General features: G+C 47.2%; 1 protein-coding gene and 1 long non-coding RNA gene across 15 annotated transcripts in view; one reads left to right on the forward strand and one right to left on the reverse strand.

Moving 5' to 3' along the window:
• CTXND2 (cortexin domain containing 2) overlaps positions 1 to 17138 on the reverse strand; it is a 29949-nt gene extending 12811 nt beyond the window's left edge. The window contains exons 1-2 of one of the 4 annotated variants that reach the window (XR_007923866.2): positions 17012 to 17128; positions 1202 to 1253 (exon numbers count right to left, since the gene is read on the reverse strand). This is a non-coding gene — a long non-coding RNA (cortexin domain containing 2). Of the gene's footprint in view, positions 1 to 1201; positions 1254 to 4296; positions 4516 to 17011 lie in introns of those variants that run through there. The other 3 variants (XR_007923868.2, XR_011390439.1, XR_007923867.2) reach the window with 3 other exon arrangements.
• Positions 1 to 18253, forward strand: part of ARNT (aryl hydrocarbon receptor nuclear translocator) — a 110807-nt gene that overhangs the window by 25083 nt on the left and 67471 nt on the right. For 3 of the 11 annotated variants that reach the window (XM_051856009.2, XM_051856017.2, XM_070076647.1), the window contains exon 1: positions 17239 to 17431. The exons of 1 other annotated variant lie outside the window; for it this stretch is intronic. In XM_051856009.2, the coding sequence (XP_051711969.1) occupies positions 17407 to 17431 (25 nt within the window). In that variant the 5' untranslated portion in view covers positions 17239 to 17406. 11 annotated transcript variants of the gene reach the window in all.

The following is an 18253-nucleotide window of genomic DNA, read 5'->3' on the forward strand; positions in this document are numbered from 1 at the left end:
CTGGGTCCCTGCCACCCATGTTGGTGACCTGGATTGAGTTCCTGGCTTCTGGCTTTGACCTGGGCTAGCTCTGGCAGTCGTGGGCATCTGGGGAGTGAACCGGAGGATGGGAGTTCTTTCTGTGACTTTCTCTTTAAAATAAATAAGTAAATCCCTAAACTACAGGGCTTCTGACTCAAGGTTCAGGAATCCAGTTTAATGAAATAAGGAAAAGGAGAATCAAAAATGCTTGATGCCTTCTGATTTCCGGATTCTAAAAGTTTTCTATCTTTCTGTAGTGTTTGAAGGTACTGACAAAGACCTTCCTCAAATCCTTCACTGCCGCTTTCCCAGGTATATTAGCAGGGAGCTGGATTGGAAGTGGAGCGTCTGGGACTGGAACTGGCGCCCAAATGGGAAGCCAGCATTGCAGGTGGTGGATTAACCCTCTGTGCCACAATGTTGGCCACAATTTCTAGTAATTTAAATATGGCTATCAAGTACTTGTTAGTTTTGTTAATAATTTCAACATTTTATCATTTCTCAGAGGATAGGGTCTATCATTTTTATTTATTTCCACAGAGTATGTTCTAGTTTGTCGCTACCCCTTTTAAAATGTAATGTCCAGGATGGGTGTTGTACACCTGAGTTAAGCTGCCACATGGGACACCCACATCTTATATTGGAGCTTCTGGGACTAAGGGGTTGCCTCTGTTTTCCCCCCAGCTCTCTGCTAATGCACCTGGGAGGAAGCGGGTGGTGGCTAAAGTATTTGAGTCCCTGCCATCCACCTGGAAGACCCAGGTGGAGTTTCTGGCTCCTGTTGTGGACATCTGGGGAGTGAACCAGAGGATGGAAGATCTCTCTGTCATTCTGCCTTTCAAGAAAATAATGTCTTTATAAAAGATAAAATGTAGTGTCCAATACAGAGTAAAAGACCTACACAAACTCAAGATCATTCAGCTAGATAATGAACTTCTTTTGTGTGAGATAGTATCAAATTAAACCTTACAAAGCAAGGTAAAAAATTTGAACTTTACTCTTTCAGGCATAAGGGAATTATCAAAGGTTTTTGAGCAGATAAACCTCTGAGCACTGGGGTCATATCTTACTGTGTACCCCACTGACCCTAATTAGAATGTGTCAGGTGTCTGTCATATCCATGGCATAGCTTCTGTGCCTAGGAGAGGGCTGGCACATTGTAACAATGTGGTATACTCACATGAATTATTGCCTGTATCAGTGCTTGGGGTTTGTGCACACACAATTCATGCCTGTTGAATGAAGGAAGGTAAATTATTAAAGCTGTGCTTTAGGAAAATAACTGGCAAGAGCATGTAAAAGGTATTGGAGACAGGAAACAACACACAACATGAGAAGAACATTTGTAGTTATTCCAACAAGAGAAAACATAACAGATATTTTAAGAGACTATGATAAATTCCTTCTGGGGTAAGTTGAATTTAAGGTACTGATTAAACATGCTCAGGAGGCAGAAATACGGGACTGGAAGTTAGGGGTAGAGAAGAGCAAGACGGGGGCCAGTGTTCAGGCCCATCAGTGACCGGGCTGCCATGTGGGATGCCTGTCCCTTATCAGAGGCTGTGGGTTAGAGTCCCAGCTACTCTGCCTGCCACTTGCCATGCAGCTTCCAGCTACAGCGCACCCCAGGAGGCAGCAGGTGATAGCTCAATACTTGAGCCCCTGCCACCCACGTGGAAAACCCCTATAGGGGTCCAGCTCCTGGCTTTGGCCTGGCCCAGCCCCAGCTATTGCAAGCACTTGGGAGATGAACCAGCAAATGAAGGGTCTTTCTCTGAGCGAGATCTTTGGAATTGAGGGTCACCCACGGATAGGATAAGGGAAATCATAGTAAGTGAGATGGCCACAGCAGAATTGGAGACAAAGTCATGCCTGCATTAATGAAGAGTAAAGATATCAAGGAGCCACAGAAGGCACAGTTACAAGTAGAAGAACCCCAAGAGTGCAGGGTCATGGAATTGATGAGACAAGGGATTTGAGGAAGGCCTTTGTCAGTACCTTCAAACACTACAGAAAGATAGAAAACTTTTAGAATCCGGAAATCAGAAGGCATCAAGCTTTTTTGATTCTCCTTTTCTTTATTTCATTAAACTGGATTCCTGAACCTTGAGTCAGAAGCCCTGTAGTTTAGGGATTCAGACTTCTCACCCACAGCTGCCAAGTTCTAATAAACTGATCTGGATCCTATTAGGTTGCTATTTTTCCACCTACCCCTTAGAAAGTAAAATACAATTCTTTGGGGGATAAAAAAGGAAAGTAAAAAGGCTGATATAGCTGGTGCCGCGGCTCACTAGGCTAATCCTCTGCCTAGCGGCACCGGCACACTGGGTTCTAGTCCCGGTCGGGGCGCTGGATTCTGTCCCGGTTGCCCCTCTTCCAGGCCAGCTCTCTGCTGTGGCCAGGGAGTGCAGTGGAGGATGGCCCAAGTCCTTGGGCCCTGCACCCCATGGGAGACCAGGAAAAGCACCTGGCTCCTGGCTCCTGCCATCGGATCAACGCGGTGCGCCGGCCGCAGCGCGCCGGCCGCGGCGGCCATTGGAGGGTGAACCAACGGCAAAGGAAGACCTTTCTCTCTGTCTCTCTCTCTCACTGTCCACTCTGCCTGTCAAAAAAAAAAAAAAAAAAAAAGGCTGATATTTAGGGCCGGTGCCGTGGCTCACTTGGCTAATCCTGCGGCACCGGAATCCTATATGGTCCCGGGTTCTAGCCCCGGTTGCTCCTCTTCCAGTCCAGCTCTCTGCTGTGGCCCGGGAAGGCAGTGGAGGATGGCCCAAGTGCTTGGGTGCCTGCACCCACGTGGGAGACCAGGAAGAAGCACCTGGTTCCTGGCTTCGGATCAGCATAGCTCTGGCCGTAGCAGCCATTTGGTGGGGTGAACCTTTCTCTCTGTCTCTCCCTCTCACTGTCTGTAACTCTACCTGCAAATAAATAAATAAATAAATCTTTTTTTTTTTTTTTTTTTTTTTTTTTGACAGGCAGAGTGGACAGTGAGAGAGACAGAGAGAGAAAGGTCTTCCTTTGCCGCTGGTTCACCCTCCAATGGCCGCCGCTGCAGCCGGCGCACCGCGCTGATCCTGGCAGGAGCCAGGATCCAGGTGCTTTTCCTGGTCTCCCATGGGGTGCAGGGCCCAAGCACCTGGGCCATCCTCCACTGCACTCCCTGGCCATAGCAGAGAGCTGGCCTGGAAGAGGGGCAACCGGGACAGAATCCGGCGCCCCAACCGGGACTAGAACCCGGTGTGCCGGCGCCGCAAGGTGGAGGATTAGCCTATTGAGCCACGGCGCCGGCTCAAATAAATAAATCTTTAAAAAGATAAAGGCTGATATAATTTTGCTTCTAAGTATGCCATGTATATTCCTGGCTCTCATTTTCATATGGGGGGATCCCAGGTTTTATGAGGAGGGAAGTCTCTCTTTAAGAAAAAGAATACAATGTTTTGAATACAAATTGAGGTCAAAAACTTTTTGAGTGGGAGAAAAAGGTCACAGCAAATTCTTGGAACCTGGCTATTCTGTTTCCTTTCTTCAAAGACCTCTTAGGGAGCAACAGCTTGTCTTGAGAGACTCACTATCCTGACTGGTAGATCCAAAAATCTGCTTTCCAAAGAGAAGACCGGTCCTAGGATTTTTAAAAAAGTGCTTTTGAAGGTTTCTGTTTTGTTTGAGATGAGTAGCAGCACTGTTCAGGACTAAAGGAGGGAAAAGGAGGCGGGGCATCCATCTGCTCATTCATGCTAATGTAAGAAACAGAGCAACAGCATTATAAAGCCTCAGGAAAGTCACTTCCTCTCTCACTTCCAGAGAGATCCATCACCTCTCTCTTTCCCAGTGTTCCAATCCTAAATCACTTCATACTTCCCACCTCCAGGGCCCTGTTACCCTTGAAGAAACTCCCAAGCTAAAATGACCCAGCTCTTCTCTCCTGGCTATAGGTTAGTGTGAAGGGAGAGGTGATGGGTCAAGAAATACAATAAAAAGGTTTTGAACTATAATCCTTACAAAGCAAAGTTATTCTCTGGCTAATAGAAATCATCAGAGGTCCCCCCACCCACAACTTGCTTTATAGAAGACTATGCCCAAGACGTTCCCTTTCACATGGAAGTTTCTTTTCCAGAAAAGCTCTAAATAATAATAATAATAATAAAATTCTTTACATCCCATAATCATTTCCCCAGTATTCTCCAAGCTCATAGGAAGGTGCTATGAAGCTTGGAAAACTATTCCATTTTTTCTCAGTGAAAACTCCACTGGAAGGCTATAAGGGTAGTTATTTACCTTGTGGGGGAGTGATATCCAAGGCGGGATTTGGCTGCTGTCGGAGGAGTCTCCTGCCTCTTGAGCACATCTCTTGGCAGCCTCTCCTCTTTTTATCAACCCCCTCTTACAAAAGGAGAGTGGTTGGTAGCTCTGTCCCTTCCCCACTCCCACACTGAGCTCAGAAGCTTCATGAATAGTTCAACTAAAACAGGATCAAGTTTCGGACACTCCCACGGTGAGTGAGAAAACGATCCCACTAGATTAAATTGGAGCCTAGATCAGTGGAGGAATATTTCCATCACTCTGTCAGGGCTGGGGCAGCCAAGGTTAATATCTCAGGTAATACCTCTTAAGTAGGATCACATGGGTGGTAGAGGATGGATCAGTAACCAGGTTTTTGGTCTGTGCAATGGGTCTCTGGATTAGCAGCATCACCCTAGTAACTCGTTAGATATTCAAATTCTCGAATGCCTGTTCCAATCTTAATGAATAATAAGTCTTGGAGGTGTTAACAACTATGTTTTAACCAGGTCTTCTAGGTGACTGTGTGATGTATACTCAAATTTGAGAACTACTTGTCTATAGGATCCCTCATTTCTTAAAATAATTTACTTATGGCATTTGGATTAGAAAAATCAAAATGATTTCACTGTTACAAGTGTTCATAAACAGCTCCAATACATACTTTACTACTATTTCCTCAAAGGTTTGATTTGGCTTGTATTTGGTTCATTAAAAATACTTGGTGTGTGTGTGGGGTGGGTAGCATTGTGCATAGCGGGTAAAATCCCTGCCTACATCTTCAGCATCCCATATGGGCATCTGTTTGTGTCCTGGCTGCTCCACTCCCAATCCAGCTCCCAACTAATGGCCTGGGAAAAGCAGCTTGGGTCTCTGTACCCATGTTCGAGACCCAGCTGGAGTTCCTGTCTCCTGGCTTTGTCATGGCTCAGCCCTGGTCATTGCAGCCACTTGACGAGTGAACCAGATGATGGAAGATTCTCCCGCCCCCCCCCACAACTCTTTCAAGTAAAATGAATAAATCTTTAAAAAAAAAAAGAAGAAGAAAAGAAACTACGCTGGGGGCAGACATTTAGCCTAGCAGCTGAGATGCCAGAGTCCCATATTGGAGTGTTGCGTTCAACGTGTGGCTCCAGCTCCTGACTCCAGCTTCCTGAGAAGCAGCCTGATGGCGCAAATGGCTGTGTTCCCGCTGGCCATGTGGAAGACACGGACCGAGTTCCCAGCTCCAGCTCCAACTCCAAGCTTCAGTGTTTGAGGAATGGGCTTGCAGATGGGAGTCTCTCTTGCTCTCGCTCTCGCTCTTGCTCTCCTTCCGTATCTCTGCCCCTCAAAGAAAAGTGGCTATGATGCTCATGTTCCACACAAAAGTGCCTGGGCTGGATTTCTGACTGTGGCTCCTGACTCTGGCTCGTGTGGACTTGGGAAGCAGCCGTGATGGGTCAAGTAATTGGGTTCCTGCTTCCCGGGTGGTGGACCCGGCTTGAGTACCTGGTTCAGCTCTGGCTGTTATGGGTATTTGGGAGTAAACCAAGAGATGGATCTCTGTCTGTCTGCCTCTCTGTCTGTCTGTCTATCTGCCTCTTTTTCTGCCTCTCAAATGAAAAACAATTTGTTTTTTTTTTACAGGACACCTATGTGTATTTGCTTCTAAGTACATAGAATTTTCTGGAGGCAAAATTCCAGGGCTTTTAGGAGACAGATTGATTGGGTGGTAGCGACACATTATCTACTTAAAATTTCTTTTTTTTACAGTTGATAATTCTTGGAAATATTATCAGACCTTAAAGTAGAAACTCTCGTGACAAGTGTTCTCTCTTTAATATTTACTGAATGTTTACTAGTGTTAATCATGGTGCTGGGTGCTGGGAATAGAATGCAAAGTAAGATATAGTCCTGGCCCTCAACTTTTTTTTTCTTCCTAAATAATAATACATATAGATTTAAAAAATATTTTCTGTTTCCAAGTTTTTCTTGCCATTGACCATGCTATTTCAAATTGTGTGGGAGAGCTGTGTCAAGGGAAGGGTAACATCTATTTCTTTCCAGCGTGGGGGGAACTAAGCTAGAAACAAAACCAGGCATGGGAGGGCCAGCACTGAGGTGCAGCAGGTTAGTTCTCTGCCTGCGATGCCGGCATCCCATATGGGTGCTGGTTCCAGACCCGGCTGCTCTGGATCGGAAGATCCAGCTCTCTGCTATGGCCTGAGAAGGCAGTGGAAGATGGCCTGACTGCCTTGGGCCCCTGCACCCACGTGGGAGACCTGGAAGAAGCTCCTGGCTCCTGGCTTTGGGATTAGCTTAGCTCTGGCTGTTGCGGCAATTTGGAGAGTGAACCAGCGGATGGAAGTCCTTTCTCTCTGACTATCCCTCTCACTGTCTGTAACTCTACCTCTCAGATAAATAATAAATAAAATCTTTTAAAAAACAAAGAAACAAATTAAAGCCGGAGCCACGGCTCAATAGGCTAATGCTCCGCCTGCAGCGCCGGCACACAGGGTTCTGATCCTGGTTGGGGCGCCGGATTCTGTCCTGGTTGCCCCTCTTCCTGGCCAGCTCTCTGCTGTGGCCCAGGAGTGCAGTGGAGGATGGCCCAGGTTCTTGGGCCCTGCACCTGCATGGGAGACCAGGAGAAATACCCGGCTTCTTTTTTTTTTTTTTTTTTTTTTTTTCTTAATACCCGGCTTCTGGCTTCGGATCAGCACGGTGTGCCGGCCGTAGCGTGCCGGCCGCAGTGGCCATTGGAGGGTGAACCAATGGCAAAAGGAAGACCTTTCTCTCTATCTCTCTCTCACTGTCCACTCTGCCTCTCAAAAAAAAAATTTTTTTTTAAAAACCCAAATAAAACCAGGCTTAGGGTCTTACTATGACATCTACTGTTTACTTAGTGATGGATTTTTTAAAAGAGAGATCTCCTTTTCTTTCTTTCTTTTCTTAAAGATTTATTTTATTTATTTGAAAGAGTTACAGAGAGAGGTAGAGACGGAGAGAGAGAGGTCTTCCATCTGCTGGTTCACTCCACAGATGGCTGTAATGGCCGGAGCTGAGCCAACCCAAAGTCAGGAGCCAGGAGCTCCTTCCAGGTCTCCCACGTGGGTGCAGGGGCCCAAGGACTTGGGCTATGTTCTACTGCTTTCCCAGGCCATAGCAGAGCGCTGGATCGAAAGTGGAGCAGCCCGGACTAGAGCTGGGGCCCATATGGGTTGTCAGTGCTTCAGGCCAGGACTTTATCCTACTGCACCACAGCACTGGCCCCATTATCTACAACTTTTTGTGAGATATGTTTTCCCAGTGCCTATCTTCAGCTACTCCAACTCCTTCACTTTTTTTTTTTTAAAGACTTATTTTATTTATTTGAAAGCAGAGTTACAGAAAGAGAGAGAAAGGGAGAGACACAGAGAGAGGAAGATCTTCCAACCACTGGTTTACTCCCCAGATGGCCAGAGCTGCGCCAATCTGAAGCCAGGAGCCAGGAGCTTCTTCTGGGTCTGCCATGTGGGTGCAGGGGCCCAGGGACTTAGGCTATCCTCCGCTGCTTTCCCAGGTGGATTAGGAGGTGGTGGCTTAACCCATGAAGCTATAATGCTGGCCCTCATTTTTTTAAATATTTATTTATTTATTTTGAAAGTCACAGTTACAGAGAGAGGGAGAGGGAGGGACAGGGGAAGGAGGGAGAGACAGAGATCATCCATCCACTGGTTCACTCCCCAGATGGCCACGAATGGGCAGCCCTGGGCCAGGCCAAAACCAGGAGCCAAGAACTTCATCCGGATCTCCCGTGTGAGTGGTAGAGGCCTAAATACTTCGACCATCTTTTCCCAGGCCATTAGCAGGGAGCTGGATGTAAAGTGGAGCAGCCAGGACATGACCTGTGGCCAATTTGGGAGGCCAACACTGCAGGCAGCAATGTTACCTGCTATCCCACAATGCTGGCCTCTTCAGCTCCTTTGTTTTCAAATCTGCTCCCTTCCAACATCAGTTTCCAGAATTCTCCATCATTTCTCAGGCCAATTAACTTCCTGCTTCCCTTGTTTCTCCAGTCAGTTCATTGCCCTCCCATAGACTTAAACTGTGCTGTGTTTGTAGCTGTAGAATCTTCCAGGCCCAGGATATGATTCTGATTTGTCAGTTTGTAGGATCAATTCTGGGTAAACTGTTCTGGCACGTTCTTTCCTCAGACAAGGTGATAACAGTGCTCTGTGGTTTCTTGAAAATTTGTGCCTCAGAACCTTCTGCAATGGTTTTATTCTTCCCCATCTAACTTCTCAATCGATTGCCTACAAGGCTGTAGCCACAGCCAACCTCATTTCTACCTCAGAACTTTCACTAGTAATGCTCTTTGAGAAACAAAATCATCACACTGCTGACGTCAGTTTCCTTTCCTCCCCTTCAGAATGTCTGCGCGTCACTCCTGACCGTGTGCCTTGGTTTTCTGAGCATAACCCTTGCGAACGCAAGCCTAGCCCGATCTCCTCATTTCCCCCATGACTCAGTCCCACTTGTGTTTTCACAGGCACGTATCTTTTCTTGCCATCTGAATTTCCCCCTCTCTGTGAGCTCAGTCCATAGATGTGTGTTATTATTTCCCACTCATACCGTAGCTCCTGCCCCAGCTACTGTTTTTCTTCAAGGGCTTGTCTTCATGGGCATGTTTCTTGAGAAAGTGATCTATGCTAATAAGTTGCCTCTATTTTCTGCTCACTTCTCACCCACCTGCAATCTGGTTCCCGTTCCTTACGGTTACTCATCTCTCCTCCTCTTCCTTAACTAGTCAGAACAAGCTGTTTCATCTTGAATGTCCTTTGGCTTCTGATGCCATAGTCTTTCCTGGGTGTTTCTTTACCTTCCTCCATAATCTGAAACAGTCATTTCTTGAGGCATTATTTTTCTTACCTCCTTCTTATCTCTCTCTCTCTCTCTTTCTCTCTCTCTCTCTTTTTAAAGGCAGAGAGAGGGGCTGGATCTGTAGAACAGCAGGTAAGGCCACCACCTGCAGTGCCAGCATACCATATAGGTGCCGATTTAAGTCCCGGCTGCTCCACTTCTGATCCAGCTCTCTGCTGTGGCCTGGGAAAGTGGTGGACTATGATCCAAGTGCTTGGGCCCCTGCATCTGCATGGGAGACCCAGAAGAAGCTCCTGGCTCCTGGCTTTGGATCATCCCAGCTCTGGCCATTGCAATCATTTGGGGAGTAAACCAGCAGATGGAAGACCTCTCTCTCTTTCTGCCTCTGCCTCTCTGTAACTCTGTAACTCTGCCTTTCAAATAAATAATCTTAGGAAGAAGGAAGGAAGGAAGGAAGGAAGGAAGAAAGAAAGAAAGAAAGAAAGAAAGAAAGAAAGAAAGAAAGAAAGAAAGAAAGAAAGAAGAAAAGAAAAGGAGAGAAAGAAAGAAAGAAAGAGAGAAAGAGAGAGAAAGAGAGAAAGACATAGAGACAGAGCTCCCATCCACTGGTTTACTCTCCTAGTGCCTGAAACGGCTTTGATTGGATTGGGCCAAAACCAGGAACCAGGAACTCAATCCAAGTCTCCCATGTCAGTGGCAGGGAACTAAATACTTGAGCCATCACTTGCTGCTCCACAGGATCTGCATTGGCAGGTAGCTGCAATTAGGAGCTGGAGCTGGATCACAAACCAAGGTACTTTGATATGGAGAGTGGGCATTCTAACTGAATTTTTTTAAAAGATTTATTTATTTATTTTAAAGGCAGAGTTACAGAGATGCAGAGGCAGAGAGAGAGAGAGGGAGAGATCCTCCTCCACTGGTTCACTCCCCAAATGGCTGCAATGGCCAGAGCTGGGTGATCCAAAGCCAGGAGCCAGGAGCTTCCTCCAGGTCTCCCACATGGGTGCAGGGGTCCAAGCAACAGGGCCATCTTCTACTGCCCTCCCATGCCATAGCAGAGAGCTGGATCAGAAATGGAGCGTCTGAGCCTCAAGCTGGTGCCTATATGGGGTGCTGGCACTGCATGTGGTGGGCTCACTTGGCTATGCCACAACGCCGGCCCCCATAACTGGTGTCTTAATTGTCAGGTCAAACATTAGCCCCTTATCTTAAAATATATATTCTTATCACTTGTAATATTAGTGGTTTTTTAAAGATTTTTTTAAAATTTATTTGAAAGGCAGAGTTCCAGTGAGACAAGGAATGAGAGAGAGAGAGAGAGAGACAGAGATCTTCCATCTACTGGTTCACTCCCCCAGATGGCCACAATGGCCAGGGCTGGGCCAGGAGCTTCTTCTGGGTCTCCCATTTGGGTGCAGGGCCCAAGAACTTGGGCTGTCTTCTGTTGCTCTCCCGGGAGCATTAGCAGGGAGCTGGATCAGAAGTGGAGCTGCGGGTTCTTGAACCAATGCCTGTATGTGATGCCAGCGTTTCAGGTGGAGGCTTAATCTGTCTCACCACAATGCTGGCCCCCAGCATCAGTGTTGTCATTCTCTGGAACCATGAATCTTTAATAGTCAATGTACAAGTTCAGGTCTTGGTCTCACCTCTTTTCTAGGCAAGTGCTCTGTGATTTCATATGCATAATAACCATTTTTTTTTCTAATGATCTTACCAACCAATCCAACAACTGAATTTGAATAGGATAAATTTGAACTTCCACTTTGCACCTGTATCTGTTATTGACATATAAAGGTCTTCTTTGACAATAGAGATTCCTTTCATTCCATCTTCAATTACATGGTTGTATTTGTGGCAACCATTTTCTTTTCAGTTTTATTGATATATGTCAAGTCCATGTAATCTCTCTCCTGGATTTCTGCGATAGCTCCTTACCTATGTGAATTTCCTGGTTCTAGTCTCCTCCCTCCCAAAAAAGACTGGATCAGTGTTCCTTAAAATTTTAACCTCCTGGAGCCAACATTGTGATGCAGTGTGTTAAGCCACTGTGTGTAATGCCAGCATCCCATATCAGGGCACGGGTTCAAGTCCTAGCTGCTCCACTTCCAATCTACCTTCCTACTAATGTGCCTGGGAAGGCAGCAGAAGATGGTTCAGATTCTTGGGCCCCTGCCACCCATGTGGGAGATCTGGATGGTGTTCCTGGTTTCTGGCTCCTGGTCCTCCTCTACCTATTATGACCATCTGGGGAGTGAGCCAGTAGATGGAAGATATCTCTCTGTCACTCTGCCTTTCAAATAAATAAATCTTTATAAAAATTCTTTTAACTTTCAGGAGTTGGGTTGCATGTAGAATGTGAATAATTCTTTAGCATAAATATGTCCTAGTGTAAAATTTAAAAGATCAACTTGTTGATCCAAAATTCAAACTGAACTGGCCTACCTGTATTTGCTAAACCTGACAACTCTATCTAAAGACACTTAATAAAATTTTGGCATATCTGCAAATTGCTGTTCTAAGTAGTTAAAAGGTCAGTTTACCAAGTATAAAATGCTGCAGCACAGCAGGTTAAGATGCCACTTGGGATGCCAGCCTTCCATATCGGAGTGTTGATTTGAATTCTGGCTGCTTTGCTTCCTATACAGCTTCTTGCTATTGTGCCTTGCATGCAGCAGATTACAGCCCAGTAGCTGGGTTTCTGCCAGCCACCTAGCAGAACCTGATGGGGTTCTGGACTCCTGGCTTTGGCCTGGCCCAGCCCAGGCTATTGGAGGACATTTGGAGAGTGAACTAGTGGACAGAAGATCTCTATCTCTCTCTCTGTTTTTCTCTCTCTTTATCTAGAAAACAAAGCAAAACAAAAAACAGTTTACCATAATAGTGAAGAGAACAGAACCTAAGTAGTTTAAAAAATAGTAGTAATATTAACTGTTTAGTCATATTAATAAGCTGAAAACATGTAGGTCAGGCTTCATTATTAATTTCTTTTTTTTACAGATTTATTTACTTATTTGAAAGGCAGGGTTATAGAGAGGCAGAGGCAGAGAGAGAGAGAGAGAGAGAGAGAGATCCTCCATCCACTGGTTCATTCCCCAAATGGCCGCAATGGCCAGAGCTATGCCAATCTGAAGCCAGGATCTAGGAGCTTCTTCTGGGTCTCCCATGCAGGTGCAGGGGCCCAAGGATTTGGGCCATCTTCCACTGCTTTCTCAGGCCATAGCAGAGCAGCCAGAACTTGAACTGGTGACCATATGGGATGCCAGCACTGCAGGCAGCAGCTTTATCTGCTACACCATGGTGCCGACCCCCCATAATCAATTTCTTATCTTGATTTCCACGAAATTTAGAAAATAAGAAATTCACAATGAATTTAGCAGATATGGCAAGGAGTTTTTGATGGTTACTAGATAATTCTGAATCATTGAAGTGAATATGGATCTACAAGTTTTATCATGGAGAGAGTTTCTTCTTCTTTTTTTTTTTAAGATTTATTTTATTTATTTGAAAGGCCAAGTGAGAGAGAGAAGAGACAGAGAGGGGAGAAAGAGATCTTCCATTTGCTGGTTCTCTTACCAAATGGCTACGATGGCTGGGGCTAGGCCAGGCTGAAACTAGGAGCCAGGAACTCCATCTGAGTCTTCACATGGGTGGGAGGGGCATCTTCCACTGCTTTCTCAGGAGCATTAGGAGGGAACTGGATTGGAAGCAGAGCAGCTGGGACTTGAACAGGCGCTCTGATATGGGATGCTGGCATTGCAAGTTGTAGCCTAACCCACTAAGCCATAATGCCAGCCCCATAGAGAGTTTCTAATTGAAGACAGCTTTCAATAGTTTGTCAGATTCTAAGCAGAGGAACATAAGTAACCTCAAAAGTTGAATGTTTTTCAGTTTCATTGGTTGCCTTCAGCTCTGGAATCTATTTTTTCCATTTTGTTGCAACATTTGGATGTGGTTTAGAATATGTTCAATGTGTCATTTTTCCCTCTTTGATGAAGAAAGAAAATTATGTGTTGGGAAATAATAAACTCTTGGCAATGAAGGCATTTTCATCACAGTCTTGTTTTCTTACAAAACCCTGATTCTTTGTTCTTAACATTAAAAATTATGACTTTGCAATTCACCCTCTGCAGTAGAATCGATGGAGATGTTCATAAAAACTTTATGAGCAGCTGGCACCGCGGCTCAATAGGCTAATCCTCCACCTAGCAGCGCCGGCACACCAGGTTCTAGTCCCAGTCGGGGTGCCGGTTTCTGTTCCGGTTGCCCCTCTTCCAGGCCTGCTCTCTGCTGTGGCCCAGGAAGGCAGTGGAGGATGGCCCAAGTGCTTGGGCCCTGCACCCCATGGGAGACCAGGAGAAGCACCTGGCTCCTGGCTTCGGATCAGCGTGGTGCGCTGGCCACAGCATGCCGGCCATGGCGGCCATTGGAGGGCGAACCAACGGCAAAGGAAGACCTTTCTCTCTGCCTCTCTCTCTCACTGTCCACTCTGCCTGTCAAAAAAAAAAAAAAAAAAAAAAAAACTTTATGAGCAAGACCATCAGTCTCTAAGTTGAACCCTCTGATACAAGGGAAAATGTAAAGGCATTCCAAGGTAAGGAAGAAATTCCTGTTGAACAGTGAAGAGTGATCTTTGATGGCAAAGAATTGGAAGACGACCTCAAAAAGAGGTCAAACTTCTTCTTATGTTCAGACTACATGGTGGAGTTAAGGAAGAAATTTTACCCTACTGCTAAGACAAATAAGCATAAGAGAAGTGGAAGAGACTGGCAAAATTCAGCACCTTTGTTGGGAGTGCCTACATTCTTATGGCCAGCTACTTTTTTGTAAAGATTTATTATTATTATTATTTTTTTTGAAAGACAGAGTTATAGAGAGGTAGAGGCAGAGGCAGGGAAGAGAGATCTTCCATTCGCTGGTCCACTCCCCAAATGGCTGAAATGTCCAGGGCTGGGCCAATCTGAAGCCAGGAACCAGGAGCTTCTTCCAGGTCTCCCATGCAGGTGGGAGAGGGCCCAAGGAGTTGGGCCATCTTACTACTTTCTCAGGCCATAGCACAGAGCTGGATCGGAAGTGGTACAGCTGGGATTTAAACCAGAGCCCATATGGGATGCCGGCACTGCAGAAGCGCCGCCCTCTGGCTAGCTACTTTGACAGATGTGATTGTGGTAAATGTCATGTGACTTACTGCTTCAACCAATCAAAAGACAAGTAATCGTGGATTGGTTAATAAAAAACATGAGCTAGAAAAAAATCATGGCATTTAGAACTTGATGTAAAACATTCCGATTAACAAAACCATAGCTCTGGGCTGGCGCCATGGCTCAATAGGCTAATCCTCCGCCTAGCGGCCATTGGAGGGTGAACCAATGGCAAAAGGAAGACCTTTCTCTCTCTCTCTCTCTCTCACTGTCCACTCTGCCTGTCAAAAAAACAAAAAAACAAAAAAACAAACCATAGCTCCGATGTGAGCAAGTGTACTTGAAATAACAAAAATGGATTCTATTATTATTAGCACAAAGAAGGGACTTTTACTCCAGCTGTTATTTATTTATTTTTTATTTATTTATTTATTTTTTTGACAGGCAGAGTGGACAGTGAGAGAGAGAGAGACAGAGAGAAAGGTCTTCCTTTTGCCGTTGGTTCACCCTCCAATGGCCGCCGCGGCCGGTGCGCTGCGGCCGGCGCACCGCACTGGTCCGATGGCAGGAGCCAGGAGCCAGGTGCTTTTCCTGGTCTCCCATGGGGTGCAGGGCCCAAGCACCTGGGCCATCCTCCACTGCACTCCCGGGCCACAGCAGAGAGCTGGCCTGGAAGAGGGGCAACCGGGACAGAATCCGGCGCCCCGACCGGGACTAGAACCCGGTGTGCCGGCGCCGCTAGGCGGAGGATTAGCCTAGTGAGCCGCGGCGCCGGCCTACTCCAGCTGTTATTAAAAAATTTGTGACTTGGGGCTGGCACTGTGGCATAATAGGCTAAGCCTCTACTTGTGGCCCCGGCAGCTAACCTGCTGCACTACAATGTCAGCCCCAGAACTCAAACATCTTAACTGGCCTCCCATACCACTGCTGTACTCACTGAGTGTCCTTTGCTAAGTCTCTTTGTTCTATTGCCTTATTTTCAAAATGGAAATAATACTATGATCTACCTTATTATTTTATTGTGAGTATTGAATAAATATGTATAAAGGATTTTGGACAGCTTTTTTTTTTTTTTAATTTATTTGAAAGTCAGAGTTACAGAGAGGAGAGGCACAAAGAGAGAGGTCTTCCATCCGCTGGTTCACTCCCCATTTGGCTGCAACGGCCGGAGCTGTGCGGATCTGAAGCCAGGAGCCTAGGGCTTCTTCCAAATCTCCCACATGGGGGCAGGGACCCAAAGACTTAGGCCATCTTGTACTGCTTTCCCAGGCCATAGTAGAGAGCTGGATCAGAAGTGGAGCAGCTAGGTCTCTAACTAGTGTCCATATGGGATGCTGGCACTTCATGCTGGGGCGTTAACCCGCTGGGCCACAACGCCTGCCCCAGGCAGTTTCTTATTATTAGAAAAGAAACCTGTAGGAGCCGGCACTGTGGCATAGTATGATAAGCCTCCACTTGCAGTGCTGGCATCCCATATGGGCACGAGTTCGTGTCCCAGCTGCTCTACTTCCAATCCAGCTCCCTGCTTATGGCCTGGGAAAGCAGCGGAAGATGGCCCAACTGCTTGTGCCCCGCACCCATATTGGAGACCCAGAAGAAGCTCCTGGCTCCTGGTTTCGGATTGGCTCAACTCCGGCTGTTGCGGCCATCTGGGGAGTGAGCCAGTGGATGGATTACCTTTCTTTCTGTCTCTCCCTCTGTCTGTAACTCTACCTCTCAAATACATAAAATCTTTAAAAAAAAAATCTGTAAAGTCCTCTTCTTACCACTCCCCTACTAAAAACGTATCATTATGTTCCTATGACTAAATGAAGTTACAAAGTTACACTGCTTTCTTTTCTTTAAATTAATTTATTTGAAAGGCAGCGTGACTGAGAGACAGACACAGAGAGATCTTCCATCTACTGGCTCATTCCCCAAATGGTCAAACTGAGGCTGGGTCAGGTGGAAGCCAGTGTCCAGGAGCTCCATCCTGGTCTCCCACATGGGTGGCAGGGACCCAAGCACTTGGTCCATCATCTGCTGCTTCTCAGGCAAGTTGGATCACAAGCATGGAGGAGCAGAGACTCTAACCATCACTCTGACAAAGGGTGCAGGTGTCCCAAGCCACAGCTTAACCTGCCTTGCCACAACAACCACTGCACTTTAAATCAAAGTATCTTCCTTGTCCATTGCCTGCAGTTTTGGCTATTGGTATCTTTTATCAGCCTGTAAACACTGAGATCTTTTTAGATCACCACTTTAATAATAAGCATTCAAAAATTAGTTATTGGGCGAGTGGGGGCCAGTGGTTAGTCTAACCATTACAAAGATACTTAGCCTCCCATCCCACATCAGAGGGCTTGGGTTGCACTGCTGGCCGGATTCCAGCTTCCTGCCAATGCAGACCCCGGGGAGGCAGCAGAGATGGCTCAAGCAGTTGGGTTCCTGCCACCCACGTGGGAGCCCCGGTTTGTTACTGGCTTCTTCCACACCTGTCTCAGACATTGTGGGCAACAAGGCAGTGAACCAGCAGGTGCGATCTGTCTAATTAAAAAAATTACCTATTGAACTGTTTTCGGCAGGGACAAATGTCTTTTAAAGAGGGAGAAAAAACACCAACAAGGACTACAAATCACATGAGAAGTTAAAAGTATTAGAATCCCTAAGGACGATTCACAAAAGTAGTCTGCAGGGGGACCTCACGGCTGAATCCACCACTAAGAGAAGCTTTTTAGTAAAATACACACTTTGTTTTTCACTGATGTCACTTGGTCACCGACTTCTGACGCAAGGAAGGCAGGATTACGGAGACAGCTGGACTTCTTCCTCGCTCTCTCTCCAGTGGCCGGCCTAGCGCACTGACCAGCCCTGCCCCTGGTCGGCTTGGCGTTTCCATTGGCCCGTGCCCACAGAGGAGGCCGGACGAGGAATGACCCGGCCCATCGAGTGGGCGGGGCCTAGCCACCACTGGGCCGGGGACGGCGGGGGTTGCCGCAGCCGCCATCTTGGATTCCGCGGTAGCGGTGGCGGCAGTAGGGCGCCGCTGCTGGGGAGTGGCTCGTCCCTCCCCCGCCCCCCGGCGTTCGGTGGCGGCGGCTCCTCCCACTGGGGGGGTGGCGCGGCGGCGGTGGCATCTAGGGCCATGGCGGCGACTACTGCTAACCCGGGTAAGGAGACGGAGGACTGGGGCGCCTGTAAAGGGGGAGGAGCTGAAGGGGCTGACAAGTGAGGAGATCTAGGGCAGAGGGTCGGTAGCGGGGGTTTAAGGCGCTGGGGCGGGAGTGGGCGGCCGGGGAGAGGTGGGGGAGGGGAGTGACCTGGGGGAGGGGCCCGGGGACCGGGGAGCCCCGGGCTGGAGGGAGGGAGCGGGCGGGTGGGAGTTGGGGGTTCCTTGCGGGAGCCGGGTTGGAGCTCGGCGGGCCCGCCTCCGCTCCGCTGGCGGCGTTGTGGTCTGTGATGTGGTCCTCTTTTAACCCGCTGGCCCCTCAGGCTGCTGGATGTCGAATAACTGTGGGCAGAGTGGCTCGGTGCACTTTAAAAGTAGTTTAGATTCATAAACACGGGAGTTCGTTGCTGTTGGAGGTTGTTTGCAAACATTGTAGCGTTTGGTTTTAAGTTTTAAAATCGTGTGACTACTGTACGCTCAGATTCTGTAGGCTGTATCTCCGGTCCCCCCTTCTCACTCGGGGGCTATACCTTGAAACTTGATGTGTTAAAAGGGCCTCTAGTGTCTTGAGCTAATGAGGGCGAGTTTTGTAATGGTTGTGGGTCAGGAGAGATCTTTCGTCCAGAATCCCAGGTTTAAATCTCGTGAGGCCTAGGTCGAAGCAGTTACCATTCTTTCTGCGAAGTTTAGTTCCATGCCATTTCTCAGTGAACATTAAAAAGATTTAACCAGTCATGTTCAAGTGTTGGGGGTGGAGCTTGCTGTGCCGGTCTGGAGATGGCAAATCTTTGATTCTTAGTACAAGTCCTTTTCGCTGTTATAG

This window comes from Oryctolagus cuniculus, chromosome 7 (genome assembly GCF_964237555.1).
Source record: "Oryctolagus cuniculus chromosome 7, mOryCun1.1, whole genome shotgun sequence".
NCBI lineage: Eukaryota > Metazoa > Chordata > Mammalia > Lagomorpha > Leporidae > Oryctolagus > Oryctolagus cuniculus.